This window comes from Panthera uncia, assembly GCF_023721935.1.
Source record: "Panthera uncia isolate 11264 chromosome C1 unlocalized genomic scaffold, Puncia_PCG_1.0 HiC_scaffold_4, whole genome shotgun sequence".
In the NCBI taxonomy this organism is placed as follows: Eukaryota; Metazoa; Chordata; class Mammalia; order Carnivora; family Felidae; genus Panthera; species Panthera uncia.
In genome coordinates, this window is record NW_026057585.1 from 26,509,129 (window position 1) to 26,531,887 (window position 22,759).

A 22,759-nucleotide genomic window follows, 5' to 3' on the forward strand; every position below is an offset into this window, starting at 1 on the left:
GGCTGCCCAGAAGCCTTACCTTACATAAACAGTCAGTTAACATATATTTTGTATGTTACATGTATTATATGTTGTTATTGTTATTAAGGAAATGTTTTTAAGAAAATCATGAGGAAGAGAAAATACGCTTACAGTAAAATGTACTATATATATCAAAAATAATCCTTCTATAAGTCGACCTGCACAATTCAAACCCATGTTGCTCAAGGATCAACTGTATGTTAAAAATACTATTATCCAGCCATTAATGTATTGAGCACTTACTGTGAGCTAGGCACTGGGGATACAAGTGTGAAAGGAGTTGTGTGGCAGAAAGACCACTGAACTTGAAGTGAAACCACCTGATTCAAATTCTGCCTCTGCCTCTTACTAGTAGCTATGGATCTTGGCACATAGTAGGCATGCAACGAATCTTTGTTGAATCAATTTATGGTTGAGGTTACTTAACCTTTCTGAGTCTGTTTCCTCCCACGTAAATGGGGATAAAGACGCTTCCCATCTCACAGGGGTTTGGGAAGACATAGACTGTCATGAATCAGAGCATAGCTAACGATGACCACTATATGCCAGTCACTTTCGCACTTTTTATTCCCTTGACTCCTCATGTGCATTTGCTCACTCACTCATGAGGAAAAGGAAGAACTGAGAGGAACAGTGACTTGCCAAGGCCTCTCTAGGTGTGAATTGTCTAGTCTTTCTTTATGGCTACCTGCCTATGATGCTCCACAAAGTATAAGCTTTACATATAGTAGGTGCTCAGGGAATTTTGAAAATCAAGAAAATCCAATGCAAGTTTGATCACTGTTTTTAGTGACACTTCAGAGCAGCAGAAAGTCAGTCACTGTATTTCTAATCATTCAGTTCAGAAATAAACCAGCTGTTCTGTTTGACATTCACTGTGCTGAACATTTTGGGAAAATTCAACAAAAATAAAAAGCATGTGCCTGTCATGAGGTAGGGAAGATAAAGACCAATCCACAAAAACACCTATGAGGAAAATGTAGAAACTCATTCTTTTTTTTTTTTTTAATTTTTTAACCCTTATTCAGTTTTGAGAGATAGCATGAGTGGGGGAGGGGCAAAGAGAGGGAGAGACACAGAATCTGAAGTAGACTCCAAGCTCTGAGTTGTCAGTGCAGAGCCCAACGCGAGGCTGGAACTTACAAACCATGAGATCATGACCTGAGCCAAAGTTGGCTGCTTAACCCACTGAGCCACCCAGGTGCCCCTAGAAACTGATTCTTAGGGATGCTGCACTTAGAATCTTACAGACTTGCCAATATAGTTCTTTCTTAGGGGGATGAAAATGACATAAAATATACACAACATGGCACATTTTTTAAAGCATTTTGATTGGAGTAGAACATACAAGAAGAACAGTGCACAAGCCAATTAGTTTTTATAGACTGAAGGACAGTTAATTTTTATAAAATGGATACATTGATATAGCCAGCACCTGGATCAAGAAATGGATTATTACTAACATCTGGAGCCCCCTCTGGGCTCCCTTTCCATCACTTCCCAACCCTCAAGATAACCATTATCTTTACCTCTAACATCATAGGTATGTTTAGACTGTTTTTGGAATTCACATAAGTGGACGTATATAACATGTACCCATTTGTGTTCATCTTCTTTCACTCAACATTATATTTGTGAGAATCATGCATCTTGTTGAGTATAGAGGTAGTCGTTATTCCTGTATAGTATTTCACAGAGTTTATCTTCTCTTCCAATGATGGACAGTTGGGTTGTTTCTTTGGGGCTGTTATAAAGAGAGATGCTATAAACATCTTTGAACATGTCTTTTGGTGAGTATGTGTATACCTCTCTGTTCAGTAGACAAGATCCCTAAGGATAGAATTGCTGGGTCACAGGCTACATGTTAATTTAGTTTTAGTAGATAATACCACCTAGGTCTGTAAAGTGTTATACAAAGTTCTCCAATTTTAGCCATTCTGGGCAGTGTAAAGTGAGACATTGCAACTTCAGTTTTCATTTTGGGGGTGATTAATAATGGAGAACCTTTCTTTCCATATGTTTATTGTTTTGTTTTGAGAAATGCCTGTTTATCACCCCCCCCCCTTTTAAGAAATGCTATTCAAAAATTCTGCCTATTTTCAGTTGGATATCCTGCCCTCTTTTTCTGATTTGTAAGTGTTCTTTGTAGATTCTGTATACAAGTCTTTTATTGGATACATGGGTTGCAATGATCTTTTCTCCCTTTGTGGTTTGACTATTCACTAATGGTGTCTTGAGGAACAGGAGTTCTTAATTTTAATGTTGTCCAATGATGAATTTTTTCCTTTATAGTTAGTACTATATGTGTTTAGGAAGTCTGCCTACCTCGAGGTCATGAAGATTTTTTTTGATTTTTTACCTTGAATTTAATATTTTATCTTTCGCATTCAGATTTAAAATCCATCTGGAATTGCTTTTTTTCTTTGGCATGGTGTGAGGTAGGGGTCAAGATTCTTCCTTTCTCTGCATGTGAATGTTCAGCTGATCCAGCATCATTTACTGAAAAGACATATAGTCTTTTCTCAGCGCATCACAACAGTATCTCTGACATGAATTGTGGCCATTTAACATAGATCTGCTTCCTGACTCTATTTTATTGGTCGGTTTGTCTATTCTTGTTGTCAGTTACTATTTCTATAGCTTTATAATAGGTCTTGATATCTGATAGTGTTAAGACCTCCAATTTTTTTCGCCCCACTGAGCCACCTAGTACTGAAGTGCTAATTCCACTCCCCACTTTGCTTTCAATTTGTCCAGGTGGGTGTGATTGATTTGCCTGTTCAGCGGTTTGGTTATTTGTGGTTACCTGAATCTTTGTCTCATCAAAGCCCTTTAAACTGAAAGCCAGCCAGGTGTCCGCAGACAGCAAAGCCGCTCTGCTGGGTAATTAAATAACGCGGGGAAGGGGGAGGAGTGGAATCGGAAGCGTTGTCTTTCGGGAGGGGTACAGCCTGGAAGTGGCCAATCCACACTTCAAGACTGGCTTCTTGGGAAGCTACGAGAACCGAACTCTAAAACCAGGGCAGAGGAGGGCTTGGCGGGGTCACCGCATGTAAATGTCGCGGGGGGTTCCGCGAGGCCGCGCGAATCCGCTCGCCGGGGTGGGGCCGCGACGCCGCAAATCACCAGTTGAGGGCCGGAGCGCGCGCCGCGGGCTCAGAGCCGCGCCTGCAGCCGCCGGGGCCGGGGCCGGGCCGGAGCGGGAGCTGCCGGAGCCGTCCGGCGCACAGGCTAGCCGCGCGCGGGCTTCTCTGCGGGCGCGCCCCGCCGACCATGAGCGGCCGGTGCTCGGGGAGCAGCCGCGGCGTGGGGCCCGCCGAGCGGCGCGTCTGAGCCCCAGCCGGGGAGAGTCGGGGCACCGAGCGCCGCGCGGGGAGGTGAGTCTGTGCCGCGCGCCCCGCGGGGGTGCTGTTTCTCCTGGGGCTCCGCCGCCGCCGCGTCCCCTGGGAGGACGGTCTGGGAAGTTTGTTGGAGAAACTTAGAGGCAAAGTTGAGGCAGCGCTCCCCCTGCCCCCGGCAGAGCTGGCCTTTGGGGGGCGGGAGTGGCCGAAGTGGGGATCCGGCTTGCGCCCTCGGCGCCCTCGGAACTGGCTGGGATTCCCGAGAATCCCGAGAAGTGGCGCTCAGCGACGTGCGGCGAGCATCTATCTCTGCTTTTTGCTCTTGAGCAGTATCTGCCCGGGCGCTGGCCTCCCCCGACCCCCCGCCTCTGCCCGTCCCGGCTGCTCAGGTGGCCGCCCTTCCCCGTCTCGTCCCGTCCCACTCTTCGGGGCTCGGGGGCGGGGGTGGGGTGGGGGGAACGCGAGGACCAAGGGGCTCCGCTGGAAGCCCTGGGCTTGCAGGAGGCAAGTTTCTCCACTCATTTCTAGGAAAGTTTGCAAAGAAAGCGAAGGAGCCCGCAGTGTAACTGTTGACAACACCCCCCTCCTTCTCGCCCTTTGTTGAGAAAGAATGAATAGTTGGTTGTGCTGCTCCTTCTGCGTCGGGGAGGGAAGGGGAGGGAAGGGGAGGTGAAGGGAGGGACGGTGGACGCGACGGGAAGAGGTTAGAGCTCAGCCCTTTTCCCTAGGGGCAGCGGCCGCCACCACTTTAAAAGTTTGATCAGGTGTAGACACTTGTCTGGGAGCGGTCGAGTGGGCTCGAAGCAGCTGGCAAGGCGAAGAGTTCGTGGGCAACACGGTGGGTCGTGGCTGGGGCGGGAAACCCTGATTTGAGTATTAACTCTCTTGAAGAAAGGTGCGAAGGGGAAAGACCGGTTGCGGAATCTCCGTGTCTGCTTTCCCCTAAAGCCATTATCTAAGATAGAAAGTGGAGCCAAGCATTCTGAGATTCTTTTAAACCTTGACATTTATCTCCCAAGGCTACACACAGATCTGTCCCAGGAAAATACATTGGCGGAGGGAAGGTCAGTTTGGGAGCGGATAATCTCCCTGCCTGTTGCCAAGGACTGAGGCCAGGCGGAGGAAGGGGAGGCCTCGGTGCTGGGAGAGGGGGTTCTGCAGAGCGTGGGGCGGATCTGCCAAGTTAATAGTGGAGAAACCACAGGCCGAGCCCTTGTATGGGGGTGTGCAAAGGAATGTATGCAGCGTAATGTAAAGCGTTTGCCATGCCAGGGCCTCCGTCACCTCCTTGACTCCAGCTTTCTCTAAGCCTCTGCTGAGAAGGCTGGCATTTCCAGAATGACTAAGATCTCAATCTCCTATTCATATAGAAAGGACTGCTTGTCAAATGAATGCTAATCTTAAGAACTTGATCATGTAAATTCTAGGCTGTGTTGCTTGAAATACAATCCATGGAAGAATTATTCATACTTCAATCATTTGGCCAGACTTCATGAATTTACTTTGAAAACAGGGATCCTCTTAATTTCTTTCTTTTTTTTTGGGGGGGGGGATCCTCTTAATTTCTAAACCAAAGAAAAACTTCATTCTAAGTGCATGAGCCAATTTTTTAATGTGCAGCGGTTCTAACTCCTTTTCCTGTTGCATTCTGCAGAGATATAAAACTACGTATCCAAACGAAAACTTCTCTGTTGTGGTCATAATTGGACAGCAGGAGCAGTTACATTTCCAGAGTTTAAAATATGATAGAAAGTTTTTAACGCCCACAGCAGGTGACCATCGATACGTTTAACTTGGAAATAGCTCATTTCAGAAATAAACTGGAAAACTCCAAACAAGAGGGCTGCCTGTTTCTGCATTGATTTGCACATGATCATCAGTTTCTTCAAGACATCGTTGTAAAGCAAGTGACTTGGGCTGCTCTGTTCACAAGCATTTCAAAGCACAGCCACTGGCTGTGTAGCACCAGGAAGGTAGCACATATGTTGGGAGTTTGTCAAGCTCACTCTTGTCCCTACTGAGATTTCAGCTCTGAACATTCACTGAGGTCTCATTTTTTCATATCAAGATACAGAATCTTTGACCTTTGTGTACATTTCAAGGTCTGACATTAGACTGAGTCGGACACAGTGTCTATTTACCTGCATAGTAGAGAGAGGTGACGTCAGATGGCCAAAGTCTCACCTGGGCTTTTCTTTCAAACCCATGAGCATGTAGGCTCATTTGGTGCGCCTGTGTGTGTCTGCATCTATGTCCTACCTGGTTTGGTGTGTTTATATCTATTGCTTGGAGGTAAAACATTTCCTTCTTCATCCTTCCTGGCTGTGACCAGAAGCAGTGACTTCTTTAGTGAACTCTCTTTGTAAAAGGAATATAGTGATAAGCAAGACAGACCTGCTCCCTGACCTGCTCCAAAGAGACCTACCATTTATTGAATGCTTGCTGTATGTCCAGGGGTTTCCATACGTGATCGCATTTATTTTTCAGGACAACCCCATGAAAGAGGTATTTTTAACCCATTTGTACAAATGAGAAACTGTCAAAGAGGTTGACTGATTTGTCCCAGGCCATACAGCTAATAAGTAAATGGCAGAGTAGGGATTTGATCCTCTGAATGTCTTACTTCAAAGCCTAGGTTCTGAACTATACCATGTTTGATTTTTTTTTTAATTTTTTTTTTAACGTTTATTTATTTTTGAGACAGAGAGAAACAGAGCATGAACAGGGTAGGGGCAGAGAGAGAGGGAGACACAGAACCAGAAGCAGGCTCCAGGCTCTGAGCCATCAGCCCAGAGTGGGACGCGGGGCTTGAACTCACGGACCGTGAGGTCGTGACTTGAGCTGAAGTCGGACGCTTAACCAACTGAGCCACCCAGGCGCCCCTACCATGTTTGATTTTTTAAAAAATCAAATAGTACATAAGAAGTACAGAATGAATAGGAGCATTGATTCAAACATCTCTAAGAAAGGAAAATCTGGGAGCCAGAAAATGGAGATTTGGGTTTAGTCTTTACTATCCTTTTCCAACCACATATTCCCACCTCAGGGCGTTTGCATCTGCCCAGTCCCCTGCCTAGAACTCCCTGCCCATCTTCTCTTGACTGGTGTCATCTCTTTTTTCAAAGAACCTCTTCAGAGAAGCCCTCCCAGACCACCCTAATCTAAAATAGCCCTACATCCCAACCAGTATGTTTTATCATTTCATCCTGGTTTGTGTTCCCTGGGGCACTGACAGCTAGGATGTTACCTAGTTTGTCTTCTGGTCTGTGTTGACTGGACCCTTACTGCCCCCCCCCCCCCCCCCATCACAATGTAGCCTCCATGAGAGCAGGAGCTCATCTGGTTTATTATGTCCTTATCCCTGGTACATTGTAAGCGTCCAGACAATATATATTGAATGAATGAACATTTACTTCGCTTATCTGGAAAAGGGAAGGGACTTGATTCTCTGAGATCCCACCTACATATAACACACTGGGATTCTGCCTAGTGAGGTCAAATGTAGTAAGTGGCTTTGTTCTCAAAATGAAAAGTACTTACCTTGAACCTAGATTCCAACTGCACACCATGTACTTCTATACCTTGGATTTGCCCTGGGTTCCTGGGGTCTGGAAAAATTAAAAGCAGATAAAGCTCAAGTAGGAAGTACAAGGACCAAAAAGGTTGTAAATGAGTTCCTTCTACCTATAGTTACCCCTTCGGTCCTCTGCCACACTTTTAGTTATATTTTTTGGAAGTGCTGTCTGTGGTCTGGGCCCACCTCCACCACCCTTAGGCTGATTCAAGCTTGACATAGGGCCTGGCGTTGAGCCAGTTTTTCCAAGTGACTACACATAGGGCAGGCCTGTATTTTAATGGGGAAGAGTCCCAATTTAGAGGCAGTGGGTTGTAGAGAGGAGCCTGGCTTACATATTTCCAATTTGCTGCTGAGAATTCTCTGGAGTTTTCAACTTAGCTCATCTTCTCCTTCCAGTTATTAGACTCTTCTTGACATTATTCAGGTCAACATCCCATCCTCAGGGAAGCCTTTCCTGGCCACTAGATGAGTCTAGACCCTGGTTCCCACTCTCTGTGCTCCCATAGCACTGGGAATCACCAGGACATGTGGTTGGTACTTCCTGTCTGCTTCCATCATAGAGTAGTAACCTCATGAGGACAGTTGTTTGACACTGTCCCCAATACCAAGCACAGTGCCTGCCACAGAGACCCTCCATACTGTGTGTGTTGAATGCATGAATGAATTGATGCTTCTGTTGACTGACCCCTCCTCATTGTTATTCTGTTCTGTTCCTTAGGTAACAAATCTGAGTGTTAAGTTTGCTCTGTACCAAAGAGACTCACTTATCCAGTGGCTCTCAACCCTGGCTCCACATTGGACAGTACCGGTGGCTTTCAAAAGAATGATGCCAGGGTCCTACCTACTGAGGTTCTGATTTCATTGGTCTGGGTCACAGCTCGGGTGTCAGGATTTTAAAAGCTTCTCAGAGGACTCTTATGTGCAGCCAGCTTGAGGACCACGACTTCAGGTTTTCAGAGCTCAGCCCTTGCTTTGGGCCTTTTGGGCTTGAAGCAGCCATGTTGAGAGAGAGCAGGGATATAATTCATGGATATTGTATGGTTCCTGACAGTTTAAGAGGTACTTTCACATCTGTTATCACAGCTGATAATTACAAGCTAAGGGATCTGCTCTCAGGTTTAAATATTCCCTTTATGTTGATGATTCTTAAAAATCTACATCCTGTCCTGGCTCCTAGCTGTGCATACCAATATCTCACCTCCTCGACTGAACCACGTCATGGCTTCCTCACACGCAGCAGCTCAGTGGTGAGCTTGTTAGCCTCCCTCCTGCGGGAGTCCTCTCCTGCACAACTCAGCCTATTACAGCACCACACCATCCCGCCAAGGCTGTGGCCCTCGTCCTCCCTGCCAGGGGCCAGGAGCTCCTCATTCTTCCCTCAGTCCCTCTTTTCCCTGGCCACTGCCCCAGGTCAGGGTACTTCATCTTTCCCTGCTGGCTTGTTGCCATCAGCCTGACCGGACTGCCTCCCTTCTTTCCTTTCCATAATTACCACAGCTACCTCCCTGGGCACGGACTGGCTTCTGTCCCTCCCTTCCAGATCTTCCCTAGCACCGACAGCCCAGTCCAGACCCCTCGACACAACTTTCAAGACTTCACCATCTGTTCCCACGCTGGGTGCTTCTAGGAAATGCTTCCTGACTTCTCCACGTGAGCTACATAGCCCAACTTGCGGTTTGTGAGCCTGTGGGGGCACTTCCTTGCCTTTATGCATTTGCTGTTACAGCATCCTTTTGGAAGGCTTTTCCTTACAATTTTCTACCTTTCAAAATCCCTCCAGAATACTTCCTCTCCACATCTCCAGCGTTGCCCTCCTCGAGTCCTTTGTTCAAATTGTTCTTCCCTCCAGCATTTGAAGGGTCCCTATTGATGAGTTCTAGGATTCTTAGAGTTCATAGGGATTGGGACTTATAAACATCATTGTTTCTCTGAGCCTCTCATATGGAGAAGGCACTTAACTGTTGAGAATAGGAAGGGCAAGTGTTAACCCTTGGTTCAGAGAATAAACTGAGGTATGGGGAACTGGCTGGAGGGCATTCTAGAGCATTTGGCCCAATTTTGAAATCTAGATCTTGGGTAAGCAGAGAGGAAACAGGCTGCCAGAAACACTGGAGCCAGGGCAACTTTAGCCCATCATAATGACCTGCAAATTGTTGATCATCACTGTGGCCCTTTGCACAGAAAGAGGTTCTGTGGGGTGCTCTGGGCCTCCCTAGAAGGTTCTTTGAAATGATGTAGGCCTCTATGAAGAAGGTGCTGACGGCTTGGGCAGGCAAGCATTTACAACTGTGGGGGGCAGTGTTGTGTATAGGGTGAGGGAATCCTACTGGGCTTACGTCACTGGTGGTCAGGCAGGGAGGGTCAGGGAGTCTGGATTTCTTTTTAAATAATGATGACTAACATTGAGTAAGTGCTGACAGTGTGCCAGGTACTGGCCAGACCCAGGAGAAGCCCATGCGGGGACTCACAGCCCTATTGTTCTGAACCCGCCGTGAGCCAGGCCTTCTGTGTGGTCACGGTTAGACATGGAGCAGACAAGCCCCAGAATTACCAGGTTTGGGAAAAAACTGAGGACAAGGTTAGGATTATATACCTTGAGTGAAGGATTTCCTCCTATCCAGCCCCCACAACTTGTATGTTTCTCTGTTGGACTGTTCATGTCCTCGATGGTTTATTTCCCTTGCGCTGTCTTTAACCCAGTTCTGCCTGCTACAATGTGAGCTTCTGGAGAGCATTTTTCTTCTTAGTGGTCATGGAGAAGCCATGTCCCAAGTCTCCAGTTCCTTAGTGGAACTGACAGCAGTGTTACTATTAAGTGATGATTTTCACTCTGAGCTGTCCTCTTTGTAGCAGGAAGGGTGCTCTGTAAGCAGTGGGGGCTGCAGGGCTTTGGAACAGACGGCAGAGCAAAGGAATGTTCTGCTCCGCAGCCTTGGAGAAGACAGTGCAACAGGCTTAGCTATGCTGCTGTGTTGTCCAGACTAGTCTGGTATCATGGCTGGTGGGACTGATTCTGGATCCTCAGTGTCTCCAGAGCCTAGTTCTAATTTTTACTCAGGCTTGTGTTTCCTTCCCTCTATGTATTAGCCTTAAAAATGTCTTATAGAATTTGACTTAGGTCAAAAGTATAGTTTGATTTTTGGGGGGAGGTGAGTGGGTGCTGACTCTGGCTCAGGGTGAACATTTCTGCTAGTGGTCACAGCTGGGAATAATTGTTGGGTCTAGTTTTGCATACGACCTAGTACACATTTTCCTTTTCTTTCCGTGTGCTCCCCACCCCCTCTTTCTTATTTCTCTCCCTTCCCATTCTTCCCTGACTATACAGGCACCATGCATATTGCTTAACCCTGCTGGTGGCAGGCAGATTCCTGACCCCTCTGGGGGACAGTGTACACGGATCCCTCACCCTAGTGGCTTTCCTCTGCAGCTGAGCCCACTAATGTACGGAGGAGTGACCCACCTCCTAACCCCTGACCCTGGCCCGTCTTCGTTAATTAGAGTACATTGATTTATTTGTAAGCACCAGGTCTTTGCCAGAAAAATTCTGCCCCGTTGCCCTGGGTAGCACAACTGAGGGGCTGGTCTGGCACTGGAGGCGTTCTAGCAGCTGAGGAATTCCAATAATCTCCACCTGTTCTTATCATTTACAGGGTGGTGGAAAGACGTGAACCACTTATCTAACATTTATAATGTGTTCTCTGATGCACTTATATTGAAACCTTGAGTACTTCCTCCATAGTCTTCTTTTTTGTCAGTCATGCTTTTCCATCAGCTTCAGTCATCTGAAATAAGAAAGTGGCTCATGTGCCCCTAGAGTCTCTGAAACTTGCTTGCCCTTTTCCATTGGCGGATCTGCTGCCAACCCAGGAGCATTCCTCTGTAGGATCAAAATAGGGGCATGAGTAAACTTCCCATTTGTATTAGATTTCACTAGTGATGCCATTCACTGTTTGTCTTCTAATGCTCCGTGAACGTGTTCTTTTGTTTAACGGTACATTTCCATTTCCTTTTGTGAGTAGGAAGTCAGTTCTTGTGATTATCTAAGATTCATGCCTTCGCTCTTTTCTTTCCCCCTTAGAGAAGCTGAGAATCATGGCTGCCGGAAAATTTGTGAGCCTTCCCAGAAACATGCCGGTGAATCACCAGTTCCCCCTGGCCTCATCCATGGACCTTCTGAGCAGCAAGTCCCCTCCTGCTGAGCATCACACTGATGCCTATCAAGACGTGTCTATACACGGCACCCTTCCACGGAAGAAAAAGGCCCCTCCTCCCATCAGGTCCTGCGATAACTTCAGTCACGTGGGGACCCTGCCCCATTCCAAGTCACCTCGGCAGAACTCTCCGGTGACCCCGGCTATCATCCAGGAGCAACCCCTGCAAGACCGGAAAGGCGAAACCTTCACCTTCAGGTGACTTATTTAATTCCACAAGTGAAAATGACTTGTCTTTAAGGGACTTAAAAAAAAAAAAATCTAAGTTGCCTGGGTGCCTCAGTTAGTTAATGGTCCAACTCTTCACTCAAAATTTGTGAGTTTGAGCCCCATGTTGGGCTCTGTGGCGACAGTGTGGAGCCTGCTTGGGATTCTCTCTTTCTCCCTCTCCCTCCCCCTCTCCCTCCCCCCCCCCCTCCCCCTCTCCCCCCCTCTCTCTCCCCCTCCCTCTCTCTCTCCCTCCCTCTCTCTCTCTGCCCCTTTCCACCCCCCACAAATAAATAAATAAGCTCAAAAAAAAAAAACCCAAAAACCAAAAACCTTTCCATTAGGGAATATGTCAGCTATACAGAGTAGAGCAAATAGTTTAATTCCCAAGGACCCACCACCCGGCTTCATGACCAGTCCTGCTTTTTCTGTTCTCCTGCCCACATTCCTTCCTTTGCTATTATTCTGAAGTAAATTTCAGCTCTTATTTTATCGTAAATATTTTGGTATATGCCTTTCAAAGATAAGTACTCTTATTTTTAAAAGACACAACATAATATAAAAAACTATAACACCTAAAAAAAGTAACCATTTCTTACTATCCAGTATGTGAGAGATTTCTAAAGTCAACTTCCTGTGTATCACAAAGTCCCTCAGAACGAAGCACAAGTATTTCTTTTTATTATAATGTCAACTTCTGAACTATGTCCATCCAATTCTGTAGAGATGCCAAGATGTCTGTAAATTAGAACCTGCATCTCCAACATGCTGAAATAAAATTTGGTGCAGATGCATCATCAGGTCAGCTTCAGAATACTTTAGAACAAGGATTGATTTCTCCTATCCACTAGGGATCTGGGTAAATAAGCTTTATGGTTGTAAAAACTTCTTGTCAGGATTTGTATTGGGCCTGGCTGTGATTGGTTTCTGCTTGTTAGAGCTGGTTTAGAAACTGCCCTTCTTTTCCTATTGGGGAAGATCAGCACCCTGTGATATTGTCGGGCAGAGAAGGGGCTGGTTCCTTCTGTTGTATCTCTTGGTGTCTCTTTTTGTCCAACCCTGTATCACAGACAGCCACTTTGATCCTAGCTCATTTCTTTGTTCAATGTCTATATATTGAGCACCTAGGTTGATTAGAGTACATTGATTTTGTAACCAGTGCCTCACCAGGAAAATTCTGCCCCATCCCTCTTAGTATCTTAACTGGAGGGCTGGTCTGACCTTGAAGACATTCTGGCAGCCAAATCATTCCAGCAATCTGCTCTTGCCCTTTTACAGGGTAAGGAAATATGTGAACTAACAGGACAGCAGTAGGGCATCTGAGATGGTATATTCCCAGAGCTAATATTGAGTGAAGGACCCAGGTAATAAATAAGTTAATTGCAGATTATATTGAGTGCTATAGAAGAAATAGTGATATACTGAAGATTTATTGGGGTTGTATCTTTATACAGTGGACAGGTCTCTGAGGAGATGATATTTAAGCTAAGACCTGCGTGATGAGAGAAGGTAGCCATGGGAAGAACCAGAGGAAGGTGGTTCCAGGCATAGGGAGAGCAGTGCAAAGGACTGGGGGTAGAGCAAGTGTTTCATGTTTGAAAAAACCCAAAATGAAGCTGGTGTGGCCTGTGGCTGGAGTGTAGCAAGCTGAGAGGAAGACTGTACAGATTTTGGGAGAGAGCTAGACAGGCAAGAGTTCAGAATTAGTTTTAGTTGCATAATTGCAGTAGTATAAGAAGAAAATAAGTGGAGGCCCAGGTATTCTCTGTAGAGAGTGTTGGAGAGCTCTGAAATGTTTCTGACATCAGCTCAGAAGGTTCTCCCAGGGTGTCATGGGGCTTAGAAAGCCCTGCACCTGCTCTGCAAAATGTAGGTGGGTGACCTCCCAGCTCAGAGGAGCCAGCAGACATCCCATGGACGGCACAGGTCAGTGGGGGGTGCACACCTGTGTACAGTATTGTTCGCATCGCACCACTTGCATCTGACAGGTGGGGATGAAGAAGCGGAGAAATCACTGCTCCCTCTCGCAAGGGTTAGGAGGCAGCAAAGAAAAAGAGCTCCCGGCCAGCCAGAAGCAAACACTAAATACCAGGCCGCACAAGGTGGAGTCAGAACCAACTATTCCTGAACTTGCTGTAGCCACTTTTTATTTATTAAGTGAAACTCTGTAGTGAGCTACATATCTACTGTGTACCATATGGAGACGATTCACCAACTCATTCCTTGAAGTTCTAAGGTCCTGGCTGGGTGCCAGCTCTTCCAAGAGGGAATCTCCGGGCAGCTGGGGGTGGCGATGGAGTCACCCTTTCTATCTTGAGGAAGTTCTTGATAAACACCCAAGGCCCAAGCTGACAACCTGCCAGGAGTTCAAAGCTTTTTGATTTGAAAATGACTTGGACAGAGGTCAGATCTCTGTAAAAGATCTTATCAGGCGGGGGTGCAAGTCCTAAGTTTGAAGTCTGGGCTGTGGAAGACTTAATGAGGTTTGTTTATCATTCATCTAAATTCACATCTTTTCCCCTTAACTTAAAGTATCTTATTGTTAAAGGTGAATACAGGAAGTAACAAACACATCACCTTCAGAATTCTCCTGAGTGAGAAGGTCATGTCAAAGGATCATAAGTCCTAGTCTCCTGCTCCTCAGTCTTATTAATAGATTTTGTTTACTTATTTTTATTTTTTTATTTATTTGTTGACTTATTTTTTTGAGTAAACTCTACCCCCAACATGGGGCTCGAACTCACAACCCAAAGATCAAGAGTCACATGCTTTACCAACTGAGCCAACCAGATGCCCCTATATTTGGTTCACTTAACACACTTTTTTTTTTAAATGTTTATTTTTGAGAGAAAGAAAGAGAAAGAGAGAGAACAGGCAGAGGCTCCAGGCTCTGAGCTGTCAGCAGAGACGCTGTCATTAAGCTTGAACACATGAACCATGATTTCATGACCTGAGCCTAAGTCAGATGCTTACCTGACCAAACCACCCGGGCACCCCCTTAATGCACTTTAAAAACTATCTTGAGGGGTTCCCAATTTTGAGGAGTTCAAAGTACCTTGTGTTATTTTCATCCTTTTAAATATTCCTACTAAGATTATTAGCTGCCTCAGTTCCTTTTTGGAACAAGCCACAAGATCCACCAAATTTGTGCATATGAAAAGCTAGGGACAAACAGTATGAATGAAAGTCTGGGGCTCCAGAGACAGGGGTTGCCTAAAGTGCCTCAACTGAACTGCCATGAGGGAGAAACAGCATTTCTGTTCCTAACTCAGCTCTTACAGCTCTGGTGCTAAGAAAACACCAACCACCCAGCACTCTTGCTCACTCACCACTGGAAGCTGGGAGCCATGTGTATTTTCAAGTTAAGAGTTTTGGATCTCTGACTCCAGGGGGTGAGACTAGTTAGGTCTACTTTTAACAAGATTATTGATTTGTGGGGGCGGGGGGGGGGCGGATCTTCTTTCAGGTAAACTTTTTTGGCCTTGTTACTTTTCATAACAAATTCAAAGGTTAATTTCAGCTGACAGTGACTTGCCCAGATGTCAAGTCTGAAAACCTTCCATTTTTTCCTGTTTGGTGTGGGCATGATGATAATGGGACCATAAGAGGAAGCCCAGACCCCCTTGTCATGTATACCCCAGGGAAACCTGCCAGACAACACCTTTTTGTCTTGTAAAATATTCTGATAAATTGCAAGTTTGGTAGTTTCCTAACAAATATGTTTAGCTTATTTATCATGAAAAAGTCACTTGTATTTTAATTGCGTATTAATTGAACATCCACCTTGTGGAAGACTGTAGGCAAAGCAGAGGAAGTCTCCCCTTTGACCTAAAAATGTGTAGTGTGAAGCTTTCTTATCAACATGAGTCCTATGCACATGAATTATTGTCTCTTACGTTTTATAGGTTTAAAATATCTTCAAGGCTATGTTCATAAATCATCCTGTATAAACATGATAACCCTGTGTGAGAGACATGGCAGATTTCATCCTGAGCGACAGCATTGTTATTATCATTCACAGTCAAGAAAGTGGTTCAGGGATGTTGAGGCTCCTAAGATCAGACCCTAGTGGGTAACTGAGCTGGGCTTAGAACCCAGACAGTACTGTAGGGTCTTCCTCAGACACTGTACTCCACAGCCTCCCAAGAAGGTTGGCACTGGCTGTGGGTGTCTTCTGAGCTGTCCTCTTGCATGGAAAACTTCAGCCCCCAGAGTCTGAACCCAGCACCTTGGACACCCACCTTGGGAAATGGACTCTTGGCCACCAAGAGCCAGGCAGAAGGCAGGCCTAGAAGGGAGAGTGGGTCTCCCCTCATTTGGAGACCGTATCTCTTGGCTTTGTTGTTGTCTTGGCTGCCCTTGGATGTACTTGTGGTTTTGAAAGGTGGCCAAAACGAGAAGCCAGGCTTCTCTTAAACCTGCTGCTTGATGTCACAGAAGAAGCCTTTGTTCTGCAGGCAGAGCGAGGCTTCCCAGAGAGGTCTGCAGGCAGGATTTCCTCTTGACACTAGCGTTGTTTGACTGATGTCCCTTTGATTCACTTATCTTCAAGGATGAATTTTTATTTGAATCTGGGACCTTCCTTGGGCTCGGAGGAGACTGGTTCCTGTTGTTGAGCTGTGTTGTCAGGATAGCTGAAGGATCAGCTCTGGGAGACCGTTCCGGGTCTGCTTCCTGCCTGTGGGTACGTGGAGGCATGCATTCCTGGGAACAGCTGCCGAGTGCCTAATTCCTTCTGCCCCTTGTGCTGTGGGAGCATGTGGTGGGACAATGTGATGTTTCATTAGTTTGCATGAGTGGAGCTGACTGACTAGTCACAAGTGTTTTAACTGATGGGGGCCAGAAAGTCTGCAGAATTATCCCAAATTAAAATCCAGTATGCTTTCCCAGGCAGTAAGTAACGTACCATGTTGCAGCGGCTGCTCTTTAAAGTGGAAGCAAAGTGTAAGGCATAGGATCTGTGCAGACTCTTCTCCAAACACTGATTTAAATATCTAATTCTGGGCTATGTCAGTGCCCTCACCTGGAACATTTATTTCATTTGTTCCTCTTGAGAACCACCGAGTTCTAGAACTACTGCTTTCTCCTCACAAAGCAAGATGTTTCCCCAGACATGAAAAGAAATCAGCCTTTAGCTCGTAGTTGACCAGAAGGACCTATAATGCAAAGGTCCACGTGCAAATATGTGCATTTTATTTACATATGGGCATGTCTCCTCTCTGCAAATTGGAAGCTTTTCGTGCACAGAGGAAAAGTTGGGTTTAGAGTTGAAAAAGGCTATCTACTAGATTATAGATTCTATTTAATAGAAGATGCATTTATTGAGTTAGCAGAGTGACAGTCGCTTAATGGCCAAGAATGTCTCCAGGAAAGTTACAGTCCCTGTGTTGAATTTTTCCTTTTAAAATTTCAAGTTGGGTTTTACTAACATTTTGAAATGTTCCTTGGTGTTTGGATGCAGCTGTTGTGGATGGGGTAGTGAATTCCAAGGACCAGTGCATGCCCAGGCCCCGGTGGTCCCTGGTGTGCTGAGCCAGGAACAGCTGGGTCAGAGGTGAGCTCAGCCCCTGCTGGGCATCTTGCACACTGCCCCCCCCCCCCAACCACCACCATCGTCCCCAGGGTTGAGAGAGCCCAGGCACGGGGAAATGCCTGTGGGTCCGCCAGCTGCCCACAGTGGTCCTCCGTCGTCTACTGACAGGGATGATTTGAACCGAAAGCCTGGGATCTGTGCATTCTCAGCTGTTCTTCTGGGGAAAACTGAAGGATTTTTTTTTTTTAACTGAGTGCAAACCACAATCAAGAAGATGATCAGAGTATTACACAAAGCAGTCTTTGTTTAATGATGCTGCTCCGTATCTTCTCTGCCCCTGCCCCCAGGGCCTACAAATCATGGTTGCTTAGGCCTCTTGTATGCTGTTTGAGAAAGGTCAGGTTTTAGTCTTCTGAGAGTCGAAACTGTGAGAGTTTTTCACACCTTTCAGTATACGTAGCAGCCTATTGTAAACAGGAGGTGCTGTGCAGTTACAAATGATTCGTGTTCTTATCACATGTGGATTTGGCCTTCGCAGCCTGGCCAGAGGATAACAGGCTGGAGAGGTCATTGTTATTGTTGATGGGAAGGAGATGCCTTTGCAGGGCTTGTGCTGGAGCCCCAGGACCCATAAGCTGGCAGGCTGCAGCCGCCCTGCCGCTCATGGCTCTGTGATGCTGCCAGCATGCAGTCGGTCCCCAAGAGGGTAGCTGGAGGGTTGGATGCAGAATTTCAAGCTCTCTCTTCTTAGAGGTCCCAAAGACAGCACATGGCCTTTTTGTTTTAAGGATTGTGCCCTTATTTAAAAATTACATAAGTCTGGGGCATCTGGGTGGCTCAGTCGGTTAAGTGTCCAACTTTGGCTCGGGTCATGATCTCACAGTTTGTGGGTTTGAGCCCCGTGTTGGGCTCTGTGCTGACAGCTTGCAGCCTGGAGCCTGCTTCAGATTCTGTGTCTCCCTCTCTCTCTGCCCCTCCTCTGCTCATGCCTTGTCTCTAACTCTCTCAAAAATAAAACATTAAAAATATTTTAAATAAAAATAAAAATTACAGAAGTCTGAGAAACCTGACATAACTGACCCAGCATTTGTGCAGGCAGGACTGTCTGTGATTCCCAGATGCACCTGCAGACATAGTAACCAAAGCTAAAATAACTCCTTCCATGGAGAGGAGGAGAAAATACCAGGCTCTTAACCCAGACGTCTCCATTCAGATCCTTGTTTTTCCACTTATTAGGTGTGTGAACTGGGGCAAGTTCTGAACTATAAAATGGGGGTGAAAATACCTCCCTCTGAGGAGTGCTGTGAAGGTTCACTGGTTACTAAATATGAAGGCTGCACCAAATGGCAGAGCTCTGACTTCCGCACTTGAGCCTGGCACCGCCTTCCTGGGAGTCTGGGTGGAGGAGGTCACGTCCTTGCTGTCAGCTCCCACCTCATCACGAGCACTTTATTCTTCTCCTGCCCCAACTCTGCTGTGTGACACCTGACCTTGAAGGCCGCCGATGCCTTTACTGGGATGTTGACATAGTCATGGATATCAAAGAATGCTGCTAGAGACCTTGACACTGATTCTGGCAACCAGACCCAGTAGCTTTGTGACCTTGTGTAAGTTACTTTACCTTTCTGATTGTCTACGTCCTCAAAGGGTAGCTATGAGGTCAAATAGAATCCCACGTGGGGGTGCCTAGCACAGAACCTGGCATGAAGAAGGGGCTCAGATGTAGGTTTCCATCCATCTGTCCTTCCTCCTGGAGGCCCCTAATCCTTGTGTGTAACCTGAGATCACATTCAATGCCTGAGGCTTCTGTGGGAGAAAGTTTCCCACATGTTGACGGTGTCTGGCTGGAATCCCTCTCTCTGGGTCTGCCCTGAGCTGCCCTATAGCAGTGTGCCTTGGCCACCATTCATGCTTAAAGGTATGACAGCCTCACGCTGCACTAAAAGATCAGCACACCATTGTATTAAGACACAAAACGGGGCCTGTCTTCAGTGCGCTGGACCGGCCCTTTCCTGCCTGTCCTTGTGCTTAATATTAGTGTCTTAGCTATTTATTCTTTGGTAAATGTTTATTGAGCTTACTTTGTGCCAGGCACTATGCTAGGTACCAAGTACCCACGGAGAATGAAATACATGTGGGTCCTGTCCTTACGCTGTGCCCGGTTTAGAGGGCATGCAAACAAATGCATCAATAAATACATAGCCACATTGGGGCGCCTGGGTGACTCAGCCGGTTAAGCATCCACCTTCGGCTCAGGTCATGATCTCACAGTTCATGTGTTCAAGCTCTGCGTCGGGCTGTGTGCTGACAGCTCAGAGTCTGGAGCCTGCTTCAGATTTTGTGTCTCCTTCTCTCTCTGCCCCTCTGCTTGTGCTCTCATGCTCACTCTTTACTGGGTCTCTCTCTCTCTCTCAAAAATAAATAAACGTTAAGAAAATTTTTTTAATAAAAAAAATACATAACCACAAAATGAGGAGATGCAAGGAAGGGAATATCAGAGAGCCCAGAGCTCCTTCAATTGCGTGGAAGGAAGGCCTCTCTGTGGGAGGGAACATTTGAAGATTTAATATAAAAGGAGAATGTAAAATACTTGATTAATATTGATTATGTTACTGTGTGTTAAAATGGTATTTAAATATTATGTTAAACAAGATATTGAAATTAATTGCACCTATTTCTTCTCAATTGGCTACTAGAAAATTTAAAATTACGTGTGTTTTCATATGAAGAAGATGTATATGTGTGTGTATATATATACACATATACATACACACATACACACACACACATATATATATAAATATACACACACATACACACTCCATCAAAAAGAATGAAATCTTGCCATTTGCAACAACATGGATGAAGCTAGAGAGTATTATGTTAAGTGAAATAGGTCAGTCAGAGAAAGACAAATACCATATGATTTCACTTACCTGAGGAATCTAAGAAACAAATGAGCAAAGGAGAAAAAAGAGAGAAACCAAGAAGCAGACTCTTATCTATAGAGAACACACTGATGGTACCCAAGGGGGAGGTAGGTGGTGGGATGGGTGAAATAGGTGAAGGGGATTAAAGAGTGTACTTGTGATGAGTGCCAGGTGTTGTAAAAAAAAAAAAATTACATATGGTTTTCACATTGTATTTCTATTGGATGGCACTGGCCTAGACCTTGGTGTAAGGAATTTAGATTTTCTCCTGAGGGCGAAGGGGAGCCTTTAAAGGGTTTTAAGTAAGGGAATAATGTGATCTGATTCAATTTTTAGAAGATCACTTGGTCTCTGGAGAAGGGGACAGGAAGCGGCTGCAAAAGTACAGGGAGCAGGTAGAGCTCTGTGCTGGGATAGTGGTGGAAAAGGTGAGAGGGGGTGGATTCAAGATCTATTTGGTGGGTAGAGTCTACGGGACTCTGTGAGGTTTTGATGATGTGGGGTGAGGGAGGGGGACCACCAGGCATGGCTCCGGCAGCTGGTGTGTGAGGTGGGGCCATTTACTGAGATGGGAAAGACTGGGAGGGCAACAGGGCTTCCTTTGTTGGACTGCTTTTTGTTTGGTGGATGGCTGAGAATTGAGACTTCTCTTTGGGGTGTGCTAAGTTCGAGATGCATGCATGTCAAGTGGTGGTGTTAACCAGTCAGTGTTATAAGCCTGGAGCTCTGGAGAGAGATCCATGCTCAAAGTTATACAGTCAGGAGAGTCTGCATAGAAGTGAAATTAAAGCCATGGAAAGGGATGTCCTCCCCAAGGGAGAGAGCTGGGTACAGCATGAAGGGAAGGAACCCTGGGACCCAGCCCTGAGGATCCCTGGCATATCTGTTCCAAGGGGTCAGCCATGGAGGCTGACTTTGCATAGGCTGGCTTTGGTGGGGAGCAGAGAAGCAAGGCTGGAGTTGCACAGGGGTGCTGTTCGAAGGAAGGTTTTTCTTTTTAGAACGAGAGACAGGGGCCCCTAGGTGGCTCAGTAGGTTAAGTATCTGACTTCGGCTTGGGTCATGATCTCATGGTTTGTGGGTTTGAGCCCTGTGTCAGGCTCTGTGCTGACAGCTCAGAGCCTGGAGCCTGCTCTCTGCCTCACACTGTCTCTCTCTCTCTCTCAAAAATAAATAAACATGAAAATTAGAATGAGAGACAAAATTCAATAGGAAAAGATCTAATCTTTTAAGCATGTAGTAAAACAAAACACATCTTTTCATTACTTGAGTCTTTTTATAAAACATTTTTAATTAAAGCAGACATGTCCCCAGGGCCACCTTCCCTGTGAGCCTGTGTCAGCAGCATGGTGATCACGCTCCTGCACTTCCTTCCCCACCGGGTCCCACATGTTCTCTGATGACTCTATGGACAGAGAAGGTAATTGGATGACTGTGGTTGACATGCAGGCTTTGCCTGAGGGGTGACGGCTGCTTTTCCACCGTTTGGGTGAGCAGCAATCTTGAGGCGGCTGCCTGGCCTGGAAGGCAGGTAGAGAGCGTGTGTTCTGTCTCTTTGGCTCGGTGAAGTCTTTCTTCTTAGAGGTCCTGGGGACATCATCTCAAAACCATACCACTTTTATTCTTCCTTTGAATTAGTTGAGAAGAAGCTTTTGCAAACACACATCATTTCAGAAGGAGATGAAGAACAGCTGGGGATGGAGTGGATGGAGTGAGGAAGGGCGAAGAGTCACCAGCCAAACAAAGCATCTGCTTTTATCAAAAGTGCTGTGTTGGGGCTTAGACAGCCTGAAGTCTGATGAGTCACTGATGCCATCCTCTCTGCCTGCCAAGAGACGTACTGGCCTTGATATGGTGTTTCTTATTCTTACTCTACTCAGTTTGACTGACTGCTGCCAAGTTAAGATGTGAACTATAGCTTTTAGCTTAATGCTGTCACTAGAATTCTGCTGAGTACAGGGTAATCTATCACCGTGTCATATTTTTATCAACTAGTACTGCTTTGTATTAGTCTTGGATTCCTGTATAGACTTACCAGAGTAGAATATGTAGGATATTTAAATGATGCTGTTTTAACATGATTAGGAAATCTGCCTGAGGAGGTGGTTTCACTGCCATTCTTATATGTCATGCACACATTAATCGGGCATTGCTGTATTTTCCAATGAGGTAGAAACTGACTCACAAAAGCAGGAATTGGCTGGCAAAGTGGAAGAAGCAGGACCTTTAAATGTACTCAGGCCTTAGAATCTCTGATAGCCAGGAAGGGAAATGTGTCCTCATCTACAGTAATCCCCCCGCCCCCCCCCCCCCCGGCCCGAACTGGGCTCTAAGAAGAAAGATTCTCAAAGTTGAAGGAAATGATAAAGAGGATCCCATGGCCTGAGGCTCTGAAAGGGAAATACAGTTGAGGACAACCAGAAATAGCGTGCTCAACACTGCTCGAAGGAGGATGAGGTATGTGACCATCCAGGTTGTTCTTGGTTTAGGGATGTGCATGCAGGACTGTCTCCAGCTGGACTCACTGGTTTACAGGATCCCCCTATGTGGTGGGATGAGCCAGGGCCATTCTGATGAATTCATCCTCGGGTACGTTGAACATCGACTGTGTGCCTGGCCTTGTGCTGGGTGGTAGAGCTCTAAAGGCAGGCCAGCGACTGCGTCCGTGTGAGGAGTTCAAAGCCACAGGAGAAAGGGATGCCCCTTTTGAACCATCTGACCTCCCCAGCATCTGTTATGTCCACCTTCTTTGCTGCTGACCCAGCTTCTTATCCATGGTATAGCCCTTCATATCACTCCCTAGTTCTCTTCTGCTTTTCTTGGCCTCTGACCTTAACATGTTTCCAGGTATCACATTATTTTTTCTCCTTGACTGGGTGATTGGAAGTTGTACTTTCTAGATAATCCTTCCCCCAGGGCCTGCCTGCTTGCTCTTGTGC

The 22,759-nt window shown here is 46.1% G+C and overlaps 1 protein-coding gene across 1 annotated transcript in view; it reads left to right on the forward strand.

Annotated features, from left to right (window-relative positions):
• Nucleotides 1-3,140: 3,140 nt before the first annotated feature.
• BCAR3 (BCAR3 adaptor protein, NSP family member) overlaps nucleotides 3,141-22,759 on the forward strand; it is a 114,398-nt gene continuing 94,779 nt past the window's right edge. The window contains exons 1-2 of the mRNA XM_049616791.1: nucleotides 3,141-3,398; nucleotides 11,018-11,348. Of these exons, the coding sequence (XP_049472748.1) occupies nucleotides 11,032-11,348 (317 nt within the window). The 5' untranslated portion in view covers nucleotides 3,141-3,398; nucleotides 11,018-11,031. The remainder of the gene's footprint in view (nucleotides 3,399-11,017; nucleotides 11,349-22,759) is intronic.